General features: G+C 44.0%; 1 protein-coding gene across 1 annotated transcript in view; it reads right to left on the bottom strand.

Annotated features, from left to right (window-relative positions):
- The window catches only part of GRK5 (G protein-coupled receptor kinase 5), a 162,250-nt gene extending 150,847 nt beyond the window's left edge, over positions 1-11,403 (bottom strand). Inside the window, exon 1 of the mRNA XM_074159142.1 lies at positions 11,130-11,403. Coding sequence (XP_074015243.1) covers positions 11,130-11,181 — 52 coding nt within the window. The 5' untranslated portion in view covers positions 11,182-11,403. The remainder of the gene's footprint in view (positions 1-11,129) is intronic.
- Between the last annotated feature and the right edge of the window lie 6,027 nt (positions 11,404-17,430).

Below are 17,430 nucleotides of genomic sequence, written 5' to 3'. Positions count from 1 at the left end.
CTGCAAAGAGTTGCAGGAGTATGTTGCAGTATTGGATCACTTAAGAGTTAGGGGAATAAAGAAAAAAAAAAAAAAAAAGAGATATTAAATTCTATGTCAGAAGCACAGTGTTCCATGGGAACAAAAACGATCTATGCTATGCACAGCAAACGATGGGCTCCAAATTAAATGCTGCAGCTCAGGAGACAAATTTCTGAGGTTGCTGTCAGTAGGTCTAGTAATGAATACTTATGCCAGTGGGGAAAAAAGCAAACAAACATCAAGTTAAGTTTGTGACAAGAACAAAGTACGAAGTGGTCAACATCACTGTGCCACTGCCCATAGCACACACGCGCTGTGTAGTTTTGGTCACCCATTTCAAAAAGGATACAGAATTAGAAGATGCAAAGGGACAGAGATGACAGACTTGGACCTTTCTGCCTGGAGAAAGACTATGAAGGGCATGTGGTAAACAGTTACAAAATCATGAATGACCTAATAGAAATTAGGGCACAAGCAATGAAATCAACATGTAAAAAAACCAATCAAACAAACCAACCACAAGAGAATTGTTTGATTGATTTGTGGATAATTCCTTTTCTTTCCCCTCCAAGACACTTCCACGTCTTCCCAATGACTGCTTTCTGAGGTTGCCAAAACCTAAGTCATACATCAGCTGAGAGTCCCTCATGAAGAACACATGTTGGGAAGTTTGCATGCTTTTGTTACATGATGGAACTCATTGCCACAGAAAGCTGCTCAGGCCAAAATTATAAACGTGGTCCAAAATGGATTAAATAAATTCATAAAGGGTAGATCCCTCCATTAAACACCGTAGGGCAAAGCCACCTTCTGCTCAGGAAGTCCCTAGCGTGGGAGGCTGAAAAGATAGTCTTGGGGAAGGATCATTCTATCCATACCTTTCCAAAGGCACCTGCTACTATTCGGTGTCAGTCAGTAACATGTGGCAAGAAGGAACTTTACTCCAAATGCTTTTCTATTCTATTACCAGTTCTCCAAACCAGAGAGCTGAAGTGTTTTTTCTAAATCCTGAACCATTCCTATGTCTCTCATTGAGCAAATAGTAAGAGGAGATGCACACAGCTTCCAGGAAAGGTGTACTGTAACCTTAAGAGAAGTTTACATCATACATAACATCTGGATAATTCTTCCTAAAACTGGGCTGCTGGCGAAATAAACAAAGCACAAACTTTCCCAGATGTGTACTTCTCAGTCAATGTACAATTTATAACTAGGCATCCTCAGAAACACAAAATCATGATTCAGAGATGAAATGTAGATGTGGAATTGCTATGGAGGGAGACAGAAAGGGTTTATTCATAGATTAGCCCAAACTCCTGTATTTGTAAGCTTTTTCACTGCTTCCAAATATTGCACTGGACAACTACTCATCCTTTAACAGCAAGAAGATTAAGGCTGAGTGTTCAGATTCTCTTAATTTTCCATATCTGTTAGCCAAATAAAATTATCAATAAAATTGATAGTGAGATGTTATTCCACTTATCGCTGTCACACTAATCACATGTTTATCACTAAAACTTCTCCTACTGGACCAAATGCAACCAACTTCATGAAGACCCAGAGAATTGAAAAAGAAATAATAAAAAAGATATCTATAACAACTAAAATTAAAGATGGAAAAAGGCGCACGGGCTGAACGGAATTCCCAATGTAACCTTCATCCCCAGTAAGAAACAAAACCAAACCTATGAGGGAGCAGGAAGGAAAGCAATGGGAAGATGAAATCAGCAGAAATCCAAGACAAAATAGAACATCAAGCATTGACCAGCACCAATATGAAATATACGTATAACTTCCACATATATTTTGGCAACGTTGGCTAAACGATGATTTACCCTGACATCCATTCTTCCCAACTCATCTGCTTGTTAAAGATGTCAGTTCCCTTGTGCTGTCTATAGGGGTTTTTGACTCATTGGCGATGCTTTCACTTGGCATCACTGACATCTCCCCTTTGTTTCCGAATCTCCTCTTCTTCCAGCTGCATTTCCCTCTTTTTTTACTTTTTTCACAAGATGAGATTCTCCACCAGTGCCTTCTGCAGATGCTGCCAAGTGAACGCAACTGCAACGTCACAGAGTTCCTCCATTCTGGCAGGCAGTCCCTTTCCTGAGACACACTAGATGGCCAGATAAATGTGAGGGAGAGAGCTCATCCAGGCAGAGTTTAAAGATTTCATTGGAAATAAAGGCTTCCTATAGAATCATGAAGGTCTCCCCTAACACATGGGGAGAGGGGAAGAACAGTTTCAGTCATTTTAGATAAGAGCCTTGTCACACAGACTAAACACTGACCAAAGAACAAGGAAGGATAATACACAACAGAAAATACATAAAGAAAGAAAATATATACAATGTGTCCAGTAAACTGACATTTAATCCAATCTAATTAAATATGCTTTAAACAGTACATCAAAGACTTCTCAAATTCAAAGGTGGTGTCAGAAACAGAGGACAGGAAAAATAAACTAGAAAGATTAGAAAAACAGGGAGAATAAAATATGGGAATTTCAGTCTAGAAAAATTTAGACTACTGCAAAAGAGAGAGGAAACAAAACCATCCAAATTTATTCACTAGAAGAATGATGCTAGGAAAAGAGGAATAGTCCAGGAGCATTGGGTGCTAGTAAACAGCATCCTAGTAGCTCCTGTGGGCATGGTAGAGATTGGCTCTGAGTAGTTAAGTAAAAGAAGTACTGTACCGAAAATAAGATAACTTCTGGAACTTGTAATATAACCTCAGCCTACCAGGAAAATCCAGGCTTATAGTGAAATCATGCATTCAATGACACCCAAGAGAACACTCAACCAATGCAAAAATAGCTGCTGCTGCTTATTAATCACCTCTTTGGCATCTTCAGGGCAACAGGGAACTCCATAAACAACCTCAAATGGAAACTACTCAGAAATACCCTGATCGGTGCCATCTCTGCCCCAGGATCCCCTCTCCATCTGACCAGCTATTTCAGCTGACTTTGAGGTGGGCCAGGGCGAGGAGTGGTTTCAGGCTGCCTGCACGACCAGCTCCATCCCCAGGCACACCTCCTGGGAATCCACCACTGAGAAAGGAGTGGTCCTGAGGACTGACTGCACGAGATTTGAGATGGAGCATCCAAGCTGACAAGACAGATGGAGGAAAGAACAAACCCTGTTGAACTTGGCAAGATTATAACTGATGGGAAACAGAAAGTACCTGGAGAATGAAAACTGTACAAAAGGGATCACATGAGTATGGAGATGGAAGTAAGGAAAATTTAACTAGAATAATCAAGAGTTCTTGGACTGAAAAAAACCCCCAAAACCTCAAGAGAAAGAAGCCCATAAATTGAGTCATTTTTACACTAAAACTGTTTAAAGCTTTTTAAATGTGCATGGAGGACAAGGGACAAAATGACAAAGCAGGCCTTTCCCGATGGCTACTAATAGTTTGTTTCACTTCAGTTATATCGGTGCAGCTTTACTGACTTGAACAGCATCACATCGGGGAGAACTGACTGATCCCCAAGGTACCGGCCTTGCAGACCACGCACAAACAAGCTGCATTTCCCATTTCCAACCCCCATGAAGTAAGTCTGTGGGACTACTCATGCATAGTAAGCGGACTTCCAGGTGCTGGAAGTGATGGATATACCCATTTTTCAGTCTTCGCTGTGCCACTGAGAAGTTGGCTGTGAATAACTATTTTTATCCTAGAGCACAGACAGCCGCCCTTCCTTCATTAATATTATTTGCATTATTCACTCCCAGGCCTGAACTGAGTCTCAAGTACTTGTGTGTATTTCTACTCCTTTTAGCCTGGCCTTCTTCCCTGAATAAATGCTTGTGACAGTTTCTTCAACTATATCTGAAGAGACATTATATGAACTAGAAGCAGCGAAGACAGTTCTACAGACTTTGCAGCCTCATCCATCTTCCCCCTCACCTATATTTTGTTACATCCTTTCATTTTAACACTCAACTCTATGGATTATTTTTTTAAATGAAATAAAATACCCATCTTCTATTCAATATTTTCTTCTGAATGTTTACTTTAATTTTGGTTTCCCTGCCTAATCTTTCTCACAAAGCAGTATGCATTTTGAAATCCTCCAAGCAAAATAATTACAAAGATAATCCAGCTGAGTGTAATCAAACTGCAGGGTTCTTTATTTTCCTGGCCTTTTAATTTAATTTCACATCCTGTGGTCTTAAAGAAATATTAGGATTATATCATCTTGTTATTGTTTAGATTATGTGCCTGTAGAAATGAGAAGCAATCAATTCTCTTCTTACCCGCTGCCACACAGAAAACTCCTACAGCTTATAGAATATTTTTGAAATAGAAGTCCAAGGTAAGATCTCATAGATGAGCATGAGTTAGATCCCTAGCTACCGTTTTCATTAACCAAAAAAAAGGAAGAGAAAAAGGGATGGAAAGGTAGTGTTTCCTATCCAGCTGTAAAGGAAGAGGACCCTTGTTTATTTGGTTGGTTTTGACTAATATTTTATGAAGACAGTAACTGCTTTGATAAAATAATTTTCTTTTAAACTTTTTACATGCACCAATATGGATTCTGATGTGATTTTGTGGATATTTTAGCCATGGAAATAATCCCATTGACTTTAGCACCACTACTTGCACTTCAATTAGAGCTTCAGTAGCTTTCTTTGGATCAATAGAAACCAGAAGTCATTCACAGAGTACCACTGGCATACAGATAGTGTAGGAGAAGAATCAGCTACATACTTTTGTCTCTACACATGCAGAAGGACCCTGCATACATCCTAGCAGTCAGCTTTGGGCTTTATGAGATCAGGGCACATCTGTATTAATAAGTCTGAACATACAATAGGGGCTTTAGACCCCTCACTGCAAGCGTCAAAGTCCTCAGCACACAGAAGTTCATCTTCCGAGTTGGGGAAAGAGAAATCATTAGCAGATCTTAGTTAGCAAAGCAGTACCTGGAAAGGGAGCTCATCTTCCAAGAAATTAGATTGAAATGATCCAGGGGTGGGTTTTTTGGCTTCCTTTCAGTAGAAATCTATTGTACTGTCCACAGGTATAAAAGATAAAGGAAGCAAGGTCAACCACCGAACAAGTATAACATACTCCCAAGGCCTAGAAACAGCAAAGTCATTGCTGCGAGAGAGCTGCGGCATTCCTTTTTAGCTGTTTCTTCTTCATTACCTTCAAAATAGGGCAGCACACGCCACACAGGTGACAAAGACAAATGAGGCAGCACACGTCAGGCAGGTGACAAAGCCATGGATACATGCAGTAGGACTCACCTCAGGGCAAGACTGTGGTTGAGGCTTTTATTCTGGAGCTGTCTATCAGACAGACACGTGTTAGCCTGGGCCAAGTGCTGCTGGCCTGGTAACACTCTCAGGAGAGCACCCCTAAAACCACGTCTTTCAGACATTTTTGCCGAAAGTATCTCAGAATATTCCTAATTAATATAGAAATATAGATATAGTCAAAAAGTTATGCCTAACTTTTGGATAAATACTGAAAATTCTTTTCTGAATGGACAATTTCAGTAACACTAAGTTAAAACCTTCTCAGAAAAGGAACATGTTGATAACAAATACAGGCAGCCTCTTCCTAAATTTATGATTCTGCACTTGAGGAAAGCAATCACATGAGATTAATGGAGCAAAGGTAAGTAGCTCTATTCAAACTTCCATAGCTAACATTTGTTCTAGAATGTGTTACTAACCTGAGAGACCATCACAGCTCAGTACTAAATATTTTTTAAAGTGTTTACAAACCCAACAGACTAGATAGTGATTAGGCTATAAAAATCACAGTTCCACAGCAACAACACACACGAAGGGGCATAGTCATCTCTCGTCAGTTCAGAAGTTTGGGTGGAAGAGCTCTTGGTTTCTCCAGTACTGCCACATCCCAGGACCTGCTGCCCATGACTGGTGGTGTAATCAGCAACAAAGGAGAACTCCAGAAGAGCAGGGTGCCCATCAAGGGCACAGCCACAGCAGCTCTAACTTGCTCTGCATCAGCCCTGCTATGAAAAGCAATACATGGAAAGGGATTTAAAGCCTGTTCTACACATACAGAGACACACATACACACTTGCTCAAAGCCAGCTATGGCTACAGAAATAAGTCCCTTCTGTAAAAGGAGATATTTATGTCATTCAGACTTACACATGCTTTTCACAAAGGCCCGAAGACTCCTATTTCCTGAATTTCCTTGATTAGAATATAATCAAGTATTCTGGACTCTTTGGAATTATTTTTTTTTCCAGAAAGAAATGGTTACAGGCTTGAAAAGGAATCTCATTTTTTCTTAAACTACTGGTTCAAAAGCATCCTGTTGCATCTGAAGTAATGGCTGATTCCATTCTTGGAATTTATTTTTTTTAAGCTATTGCAGTGGTTAAGAGCTTCTCTTGAACTCCAGAAAGAAAACTAAACTGAATCACTGCATGCAAGCTTCCTCTGCTTATAGAGACATTTGTGTTACAAAGTACTTTATTTTTATATCAAGGGATACAGGACAGGACCTTGGATTCTGCATTCAAAGCACTGGTTAATGAAGCTGCTAAAGTTAAGTTGCAATAATCATATTCTCCATGGAGTTTTGGCTGTCGCTATAGTCACCTTTTTTCCTTCAAAATATGCTTTTCATTGTTTTACTGCCCTTTTTCCAATTGCTCTGCAGCCAAGTTCTTGGAAAGCAATCACGCCTCTTGTTTAGAATTTATTGCTAGTCTTTTGCCAATAAGGACATGCACAAATCTCTCCTGTGATCATCCTGCAAAAGCAAGCTAAAAGTACAGCAATTTACGAACAGGCACATTTCGCATGTTATATGACATCACCGTGCACTCATCAAAAAATTCTGAGATATAGGAAAGAAGGTTGCCCCTTTTGGCTAGGCCCATCAAAGGCTTTGCTTGGGTGCCATAGATAAGTTTATTTTAGAATCTCAGACTACCTAAAGGGAAAATAAAAAATAAAAAAAAAAGGCCATTTGCATTATGTTTTAGTGATCGAGTTGGTTTTTTCCCTTTTACCAGGTTTACATGGTAAACTTTGCACATTACCCCAGGTCTGAGAAAAATAATAATTTATTTTCCAATTTAGCTGTTTTAAAACTAACCATGAGGACTAATTTAGTTATCACTAAAACTTTCAAGTAGTGGGAATTGTCTGTCTGGTTTTACAAATGTGTAAAGGATTTTGCAATTTATCAGATTCAAGATGTATTTTGGTTTTGAAACGTGTTTCAGGTTGCCTGAGAAAGCTCACGCGCACAGAAGCAGCAGGCGACAGGAGGGAAGACTGCTCTTATGGCTAGGAAGGAATGGATCACGATGAAGATTATATAGGCAATCACGATGCCACGGTCATGCTTATCTGACCATATTGTTTGTTTTTCATACAAACATTGTAATTTAATCATCAGTGTCTTTGAAAAGACTTTTCTTTTATCAGCTTATTGCTTCTGGCAGGCGGGGGCAGATTCATGGCTGTAGGGATGTGTTTTAAAGCTTCTCTGGGTTAGGGCTGTTTAAGTTCCTCTGAAACGTTGGGTGACTCAGCCCTTGGCCTCTCCTGAACCCCTCCATTGGCTCCTTGGTTCTGATGGTGTCCTCTGTCAAACAACCTTAAATTGGGAAAATTAATTGAGATTCGTTCACCAACCTGGACTTGCTGCTAGGAGCACGACAGACCTCCATTACTAACGGCTGGATGATTCTGTGGTTCAGCCATGATTGTTCTGAGACTCACAAACAAGAAGGCTAATGAAAAGATCCAGATAAATGTTTCACCACCTCATAATTTGGGGTTCTTACTCAACCTGAAATGACTGCAATTATTATTATTTTGCTTTTCTTTTTATGATTCTCATCTTTCTTTTCTTCCCTTCTCTGCTTATTCTTTTCCCCAGGCAATACAAGACGGCCCCAAATACCTATTTGGTTCCTATAATTAAACCAGATGTATTTTCTATTCAATCCTACAAGAGACCAGCGATTTGTGAAATGGGATTTTGCATCCAAGAAACGCGAAATGATAACTGAGGAAACAGCATAAATTCATTCCTAATAAATTATAAATGAACTTCAAAACGCAATAAAACTGTTACGTGTTCAGACTGGCAGACTCCTGAGTATAACAAGCAACTTATGTATAATTTTGTGTCAAAAACTTCATATTCTGCAAAAAGATGAAGATTTCCTGAAATTTATTCTCTGCTCAAAATTATTCAGTGAAATACATTTTTGTATGTGAACTGCATTTACTCTTTTTGTTGCTCTAATAAGATTACTCATGTATCACATAGCATCAGTTAATTCTGGGTGTGCTTCCCATTGTAATCACCAGGATTTGAGTGCAAGTATTTCTATAACAATTATAAAACTTGCTCCCTGGTATTTCAGCCAAAAAGTTCACTTTGCATTGGGGGTTGCTTTAGCGCAACTTAGTCGCAAAGGAACTTACACAAGGGACCACAGAAAAAACACTACCAAGGCCAAAGCAAATGAGTTGCAAAATTTAAACCAATATTTGCTAGAAAATGTTTCTAGTGGTCACTCAGCTCTACTTGTGAGTCCCTTACGAAAGTCCTCACCGCTGGACTTCATGTTGCGGGTCAACCTAAGCCTCCCTTCGAAACTAACCTGAAATTTTCCTTTTGCTACCGATATTGGCTTTGTGTTCCCCTTGCAGTTGTGATAAAACTTCCGCTTTTTCTAACATCTGCAGAGCGGATCCCATAATTTTCCTTCTTCTGACATTAAGTACCACATTGCAGGCACCAACCTCCATGTAATTAAGCTAATGTAGCTTTTACTTTTGACTTCACAAGTGGAAACACACACATGTACTCGGCTTTGGCTACACGTTCTCCCAGCTAAATCTATTGATGGAGTCTGCAGGACCCGCAACAAACTTATCTTTAGATACTATCATCCTCAATGTATTAATTTGCTTTTACTCTTGGTCTTCCATATGCTGTCCATCTTCTTCATCTGCAGTGACATCCACCTACATTACTCTTTGCAAATGTTAAAAACACTTTACTCGCAGTAGCTTGCAATGATAACTGAAAACGCGGAAACATACACGACACAGACGTAATACTTGTGGCTCTCAAGTCAGGTACAAAACTTGTCCTTTGTTCCTCATTTAAAAAAAAAATTCACACCCCCTCCAAAACAAGCTTTCAAAATAAATAAGCACCGGGCCTCAAAAACATATTGTTGGAGCTTCATACATGCTTAAAAGAAAAGTTGGAGTCTAGTTTGGAGTAAATCTTGATAAATTTCTGCCATTTGGATTATAGCTAACAGCTTCTTTAATGAGACTTTAACACAATAAACCAACATTACTGTTACCATCTTGCTGAGGATGGTAGAAAAAGACCATAAAACTGAGTGGCACATTTAAAATCACTTGCAAAATATTGGTTCTCTGAAAACAACACACAATAACTGTAATTAATACCAGTCTTTTAAAGTATTCCTAAAGTCTACTGAAATCTAAGCCAGCACTGTACTGCTGGTAGCAACAACTGCATCCAAAACAACATTAAAAATGACAACAGAAATAAAAATTCTCCATCAGAAGTCAGAAAGTTATAATTCACTGATCTGCTGAATGGAATAATACCTTTGCCCTTATTATTTATAGAGCTTTTTTGGGAGGATCTCAGGACTTTACTCTTTAACTAAGCCTCACAAGTTCAACAGCCCATGAGTTATATAAACATTATTTTACAATTTGAACTATTTTCCCAGCAAAAGGATCACTCCAGGGGAGGGCCATTTAAACAATTTCTTTTATGAAACTAATGTTGCTTTACTCGTACTCCCATAGCTTCAGAGTGACCAAAGCTGAAGTCCACCACAGTGGTCCCCGGCCTCGCAAGCGGGTGACTCCAGGCACTTCAGAGAACAGTGGGGAAAAAAAGGCTGCAGGTTGTACCACACCTAAAACCGCCCCGTCTAGCAAGTGTTTTCAGGGAATAGAAGTGTGAATAAAAGCTTGGGAAAATGTCTTATTTTAAACAGTAAGCAAGTAAATAAACACATATGTAAAACCGAGTCGCAACCAACAGAAAACGATTGCGCTTGGCAGTGATGCTGCAACCGTGATACGTGTTGCTTTTGCGTGGCGCTCATCCCCCGGGCGGGGGGGATGCTCCCGGGGTCCCCGCGGGGAGCCGGGGGCGAGCCCTGAGCCCCCGGCCCCGCCGCGGGGAGCGCCCGGCTCCGCGCCCGCGGTGCGATGTCCTCCCTCGGGCACGCACCGAGAGAGGGAACCACCTCCCCTCCCGAAGGGAGGGAAAAAGCCCTGCGAGCCCGATCTGCCGGCGGTGTCGGCGTTTGCGGATTCTTGGGGGCGGAGATGTTCAAGAGAGCCCCGCGGCCGGCATCCCAGCGTGTTTTTACCGCGCAGCGCGCCGAGCAGCGGCTGCTCCTTGCCGGCGGCACCAGCATCTCCCGAAGCATCCAGCTGCCGGTCCCCAGCGGGGGCAGCCCCCGGTTCAGCCAGCCCCGCCGCTCTCCGGGGCACCGGCAGCCCAGGGGCTGAGCCCCCGGTCCCTCTGCCCGGCTCCGGCTGGGGACAAACACACTCTCCACAATGGGCATGTTTGCAGCAACATGATATCACCTAATAACGCCGAATAAGGCAATGACTGTACGTTGTAGCGATACGATCCTGCCGGTCTCACCACACGGCGCGGAAAGCTATTAGCAGATTTGCTAAGCCCTTTTGAATGAATGCATCTGCAGCTGACCTTTAACAATAGACGCTGAAATAGCACAATCTGTGGGACCAGCTTTAAGGGGGGGGGGGGGGGGGGAGAGCGGGAAGAGAGGGAAGGAAGAGATGGGTGAATATTGTAATCCCTGCAATCTCATTCACTTCCTTTCCCAAACCCCCGCACACAGAGGGGAAAGCGATATTTTCCTTTTAACCGGGGCTCAAACGAGCCGTTTCCAACGCCGGCTCGGCCACATGGCACCCCGAAAGCCGGGAACGGGCGCGCAGCCCCGCCGGTGCCCGCCCGTACCCCCGCGGTCACCGCTCCGCGGAGGGGCGACTGCGACAAGGATGCTCTTAGCCCTCCCTCCCCTCCCGCCGCTCTCTCACCTTCCCTAGCTTTCAACAAGACGGTGTTGGCAACGATGTTTTCCAGCTCCATTGACGAGCTCGGGCAGCGTAGGCAGGCAGCGGCACTGCAGCAGGACGTCACTCCCGAGGTGCGGAGTCTCCGGGCGACCACCCGCCTCCTGCCCCTAGCCCGTTATCCCCCCGTGCATGATCCCTGCCTTCCTCCCTTCTCCTCCGCGCTCCCACCCCCCCGCCGGGCGGAGGCGGCGCTCCCCGCGCTGTCTGCTCCCGCCGCGCCTCACCCCGCTACTCCATCCTCCCCCCGGTGGTTTGAGGGCTCGGGAGCTCCTGCCTCCCTCCCCCGGGGGTGTGGCACGGCGGAGCGGTCCCGCAGCCCCGCGCAGGCGCCATCTCCGCCGGCTCCGCGGGGCCGGGCACGCCGGGACCTGTAGTCCTGGGGCGGCCCCGCAACCGCCCGGCGTTGCTCCGCGGAGGGGACGGGGGGAACCCCCGCCCAGGGGAGGGCGGGGGAGACGGGGGCGGCCGGCGGGAACCGGCGGGGAGGAGCGGGGGGAGGCCGCGGAGCGATGCGCGGAGCAGCCCTGGTGCCGGGCGCCACCCCGCGGCAGCGGCCCTGGGCCGGGGACCTCGGGGCTGGAGGCGCGGGCTTCTCGGCTCGCTGGAGGTCTTAAAAGTCGCCGAGGGAATGGCATCCGCTCTGCCACACCGTTATTTTATCCCGATAAGCAGCGGCGTGAGAACATCAGCCACCCGTGGAAAGTTTGTGAATTTTAAGCGCGAGGTTCCAACATAAATTCTCTTCTGGCTCTACAGGAGAGGGGCCGGTGTCACCATGATTCTGATTTTCCTGGCAACAGGGCAGATCGATTCAGCAGGTCAAGCAAAGAAAGAGGAATAAACCCGACCTGTTACTCTCACTGACGCTCTTCCCCCATCTGTATTTGCATTGATTAAATCCACATGAAGCAAACCAAATTAACATGCACCTTCTTGTAAGTGGAGCAGAGACACTACTTTTCCTTTCTTTCTTCTTTTTCTATTGTACCAATCATACTTTTTTCTCCAGCCAGGCAGAAATGACTCGCAGGCTGCCTAGAACACATTTTCTGAACATAGGAAATAAATGAGAAATGCATTTAGTGAATAATACCTTGGGCATTAGGATGAAATGGCTATAATAAATGCCTTTTGTACCTGATGAAGTGTCAAGGGTTAGAACTTTGAAAGTTATTGTGCATAGCAGGTGGCACCACTATTTACAATCTTCCACATCCCCTCTCCTATCGCTTCAGAAAATGTTCAGCCTCTGGAAGCTGTGCCATGTTGTGGTTACTTTCTTTGTAATGCCAAGTTCTATATAGCAGCAGTTGTGTCTGTGAGTACCGGAAAATTTTTCTCTGATTAAATAATTCTTAAGGGAAAAATTGCTTCCTGGAAACCAGAACCTTAGCACAGAGATGAGGTTCCTAAAGGAGCGTCTGCCCTGCTTGTTGTTTGACCACTTCTGTGCAAGGACTGATGCTCGCTTGCAAACAGAGCAAATTATGCTTAGATTATAAGTGCATTTCACATCCCTGCCCAGCCTCTCACTAATGGTCATCACAAGGACAACACCAGCATCAAAACACAGCCGATGTTGGAAGACACAGTTGCGCCTGTTATTACGTATGTTTTTAATGCTACAAGCAACCCCTCTCTCCAGAAGAAAAATGAAAAGATGTGTCTCAGTCCCCATTTGGTGAATCAGCACTCGCTGCCGCAGCAAGCGCAACTTCTGCTGACAGCAATGGGGTATTAGTGTGCCTGTCACATCCCTCCCAGGGGCAGGCTGTTCAGGGGGGACAGATTTACCTTCACGGGAGACTCCACAGCGAGCATTGACTGTGTTTGGGGTGTAACTTTTATACAGGTGCCTGAATGAAGAGGGCAGATCTTGAAGATCTTGAGTTGCACTTGGAAATCAGCATGTGAACCCCAGGGCTCTACTGCTCCTCTTCTATTCTATGATTCTTTCTATATGTACCACTATACACTCAAGCAGTAGGCACGCAGTCACCTGCAGTGTCGCTCTGTGGAACTCCAGCACGCTGATGTTGTCCTGTATACTTTTTGTGAAGGTTTATTTAACTCTTGAACATGTAAATAGAGTTATCGAAAGAGTTACAACAGACCTATACGGTGTTCAGAAATCCCATGGAGCTACCTAGTGTTCATGAACGGCGCAGCTCGGAAGCGCTTCACATTCCTGGCAACCAAAGGCACAGTTACACAGTCCCTTCAGAAAGAGGGGCAGCAATCGAATGGGGTGTTGTGCTGCTGCCAAAGTCATCCATCTGAGCTGGATGACTTTGCACGGAAGTGGACTAGGAGCAGTCACATAACTTAAATGTGGCTGGGTGCCGGGAGTGGAAAGCTGAGCTCTGCCACCGGACTGCCGAGATTCTGCAATAACATGTTTGTCTTACACATGCACATGGAGAGCAGCAATTCTGACTTCATGTTTATCAGTAAGAACAATGGAGTGGGTTTTCTTAATGATTCTTACAGCATTTAACAAAATAAAACTTGTTTCCAACAACTTGTTTCCAGTAAGACTTGTTTCTGAGTCAATGTGGCACACTAGGAAGTGGAAGGAGGTGTGCTCACTAGCTGTGAAAATGCCCTACTGTGAAGAACAAAATCAAGACAGTCAGTCTTCACTGCATCTCTCTTTTCTACTACAATTTTTTAGGCCCAAATATACCACTGATACATGACAAGGGTCTGCTTCAGTGTAGGCCTCAAACGGATGGCCCCTTTCATGGATGTGGCTCCCCATGGACCGCCAGAGAAGTGTCACTGCACAGACCTACTTGCCCTAAAGTCCACCAGCTGGTCTTTGCAAAACCCACTGCAACATTTGGAGTCTTACCTCATGACTTCTTCATAGCTGTCGGTATCTTCATTTTTGTGTCATCTGGAACACCTGGTTCACAAAAATAACAAAAATAAAGAATATTAGGAAGAGGTAAATTTATTTCTATCCATTTTCTCTTGTGACAACACAGTGCTTTAATTTCAAGGTATGTCCACACCAGATTTAATGGAGCAGTCAGGTTCTCTCTGAGTGAGGGAGAAAGAAACAGGAGACCTGTGTGTCTGTTCCACTGCTTATCTTATTCTGGTCACTGTTGTAAACTCGGTTGCTGAAATACTCAAGCACAGACTCAGACAGGGTGGCAGGGAAGGAACACAGGTCTTTTTTGCAGGCCTAAAGATCCCAATTCACTGCTTGCTGGGAGCAAAGGGAAAATTTAGTCTGAATCATACACAGAAGCAGCCGATTTTGGAAGAAAAAAAAAAAGCTACCAAAGAACAGTTGAACTCTGAAAAATGTGCTTTCTAAGGTGCTTAATGTGTTTGGTTGTTCTGCTTTTAAATAAAACATCTTCATCCAAAGTCATTCAGGAAAGGCTCAGAAAAAAACCCTTTCTGAGTGCTGAACATAAGGATATAGCAGGGCTGGCAGCCATCTTTCCTTTATGGGAAAAAGAGAGGTTTGTAAATGAAACGCCAACACCGTGCGAGACCCAAATGCATCAGTGTAATAAGAATAGGAAAGCAGCAAAGGCAGAGTGTGATATTCTGAGCCACTCGAAGGGATGAGTCATCGGCAGGGTGGGCTCGCGCAGCTCCAGCCAGAAACGCAGCAGCAACACACCCAGTTTTATCCTGCCACCAGAGAAAAGACCACTTGGCCTCAGTACAGCTTCAGCCTGCTTGAAAGGTCAGGATAAGACCCCCACTGAACAAGATGTCAACAAGGCTTTTGCCTATACTTATCAATTGGAAACATACCCCAACAGCAGTTACCTCCTAAATCCATGTTATAATATGCAATTAATGCAGTAAAGCCTGTTCATTATTACCTCCGAGCTGGATTATGTTTGAATTGCTTCTGAAACTTCTTTCTACAAATTCTTTCGCCTCCTGCTGAGGTTTGGTATCAGCAGGTGGGCCTGTGAGAAAGCATCTGGAGGCAGCTGTAACCTTTTACAGAGCCCCTTTGCGGAAGGACAGAGGCTGCCATCTACCAACAGCCACGGGGTGATGCATCGTGTTGTCTAAATCAAACTTTTTGCTTTGGGTTAGATAAAAATGTTTATGTCTCTGTTGTTTCTTTCCATTTCCAAACCTTTTTTTTTTTTTTTTCCCAGTTATCTCTTTCTTCAAGGTAGAGGACAAATGATTGTTACAGCATTTGAGCACATGGAATAAAATAACCTTCTAGAAGATGAGCAGATTTTCTTTTTTAAACAAGCAGACGAACGCATCCTGTACTGTGCACAGAATCCACCATTCAGTGACCCATGGCAGCAGATCTGATTTAGGATTTGCTTACCCTTTTCGTCAAGTTTAGAGAGAAGCAGCTACTTTTTCACTAATATTTTGTTGTGTTAATGATGATCTTTCAAAGAGCTCTTTAAAAACTAACTCCCACAAAACAATAATGGTCACAACACACAAGCATTATCTAACACTTTTTACCAAGAGATCTCAAAGGTTTTCACCAGAAAAGCATATTTAATTATTCCCAGATAGGGAAAAAGAGGCACAAAGTGAGAGCAGGCAGACAAGTATTCTAACCAAAACCAAAATTCCATCTCCCCTTAACCATTCTAGTGCCTTATCCACTGCTCTGCCCCTTGTAACGATAAAAACTCTCCCTAAAGCCTGCTGAAATCCCTGGGAAGTCTTTCACCAACTTCAGAGGTCTCAATTTGAATCAGGCTTAAAGACTAATCCTTCATATGCGAAAATGTCCAGTATGGACCAGCAGTCCCTCATTGCAGAATGAGATATGAGACTGGGGCCTGTCCGGCCAGGCAAAAGCCTGTGGGAGACAGCAAAGCAGACAACTGGCAAGATTTGAAAAAAGATGCACATGTGGTACCGCTCGGTAGATTTATTTTGAAGTTTGGATGGCAAGAACTGGGTTTAGCAGCCGCTCTAGCCTGTGCCAGAGCCAGAGCTGAGGAAAAAGGAACAACTCTTTTGCCAGGTGCACTTTGGCAGTGACAAGGTCCATCTTCAAATTGTAGGGATGCTCAGTAAAAAGCAAAATGGAAAATAAACCCCCTGTTAAATGGCAGTAGTTCAAGTTCTTGCCCAGAAGTCTGAGGAGCTGAATTATGCTGCCTTCATAACAAAGCATGAGCAATGTTTCCCCACCTGCAAGCCAAGTATTTAAACAAAGAGTTTTAAACAAATATAACTTTCCGGGGAGGGGGGAAGGACACGGTTTTAGAATACATCAACTTAGAAGTTGTGAATAATCATCTGTGGGTGAGACAACCATCCTCAGGAAATCCTAGCAATAGCCCTTTTTTTTTGCTGCCACAATACAGCTCCTGCAGCTGAGGGAAAGGACCCGCTGTGGCCCAGCAGTCCCCAGGCACACAGGTTGCTGGCCAGCCATGAGGGACTGTGCTGGGCCGGCAGATGGGAACGCAGACGTGCCATTCAGCCCAGGTAATGGATGATGTTTCTTTCCTACTCTCTACCGACAGTCACTGCGCTGCAGGTGTTCCGGGCTTAGCTCACTGCTCCACTGGCAGCTCTCAGCAGTGGCATGAAGACCTCCCAAACCTCTACTGTGGACGCAGCTCTCAACAACTGTTGCTTCCCTCTCCATCTCCCAGGGCTTCAGGCTACAGCACAGCTCACCCACGCCATACCTGACATATTTTCTAACGTACAAATAGTTAACTCGCTTCCGCATTCAGGCTTTGAGGGGTTTTTAAGCAAGAATGCCCCTTATTTTTAGGTACCAGACATGCAAATAAGCTGAGTAGCTCAGCCAGCTGCCCCACCTTGCTCAGCCAAAGACCTTCCCAGCAGAGTCTCCCTCCAGCTGGCATTTTCAAGCAGCCCTGGTTCATCGGCAAGAGTCAAAACTCAACTCGTCTCTCACACACTTTCAGGTTTCCCTTAACGAAATGCTAATGAGAATTAGCGGACAAAGGGTCCGTAAGGTTCCTTAACTCCATGTCTGCTCGGTCAGTGACCAAGCACTGCACTTACACACAACTATGCGCACATGCTCAACTGTCCATGCAGAGCTTGTTAGAAGGTGTTACACCTGACGGGAACAGCTTCAAAAGCAAGAGCAGTATCAATTTGAATTCAAGGAAGTTAGGGGATGCAGGAAGCAGTCAGACTACTACACTGGTGGACCCCATCTGTACTAGAGTATCCATATCCTTTAGTGTTCATGTTTTCTTCCCCCTCATCTCACCATGGCTATAGGAACAGTTTGCCTCTGCACCCTTGTGCAGGA

Source organism: Numenius arquata, chromosome 15, assembly GCF_964106895.1.
Source record: "Numenius arquata chromosome 15, bNumArq3.hap1.1, whole genome shotgun sequence".
Lineage (NCBI taxonomy): Eukaryota > Metazoa > Chordata > Aves > Charadriiformes > Scolopacidae > Numenius > Numenius arquata.
The sequence above is the reverse complement of the archived record's forward strand: the minus strand, read 5'-3'. Positions and strand labels throughout refer to the sequence as shown.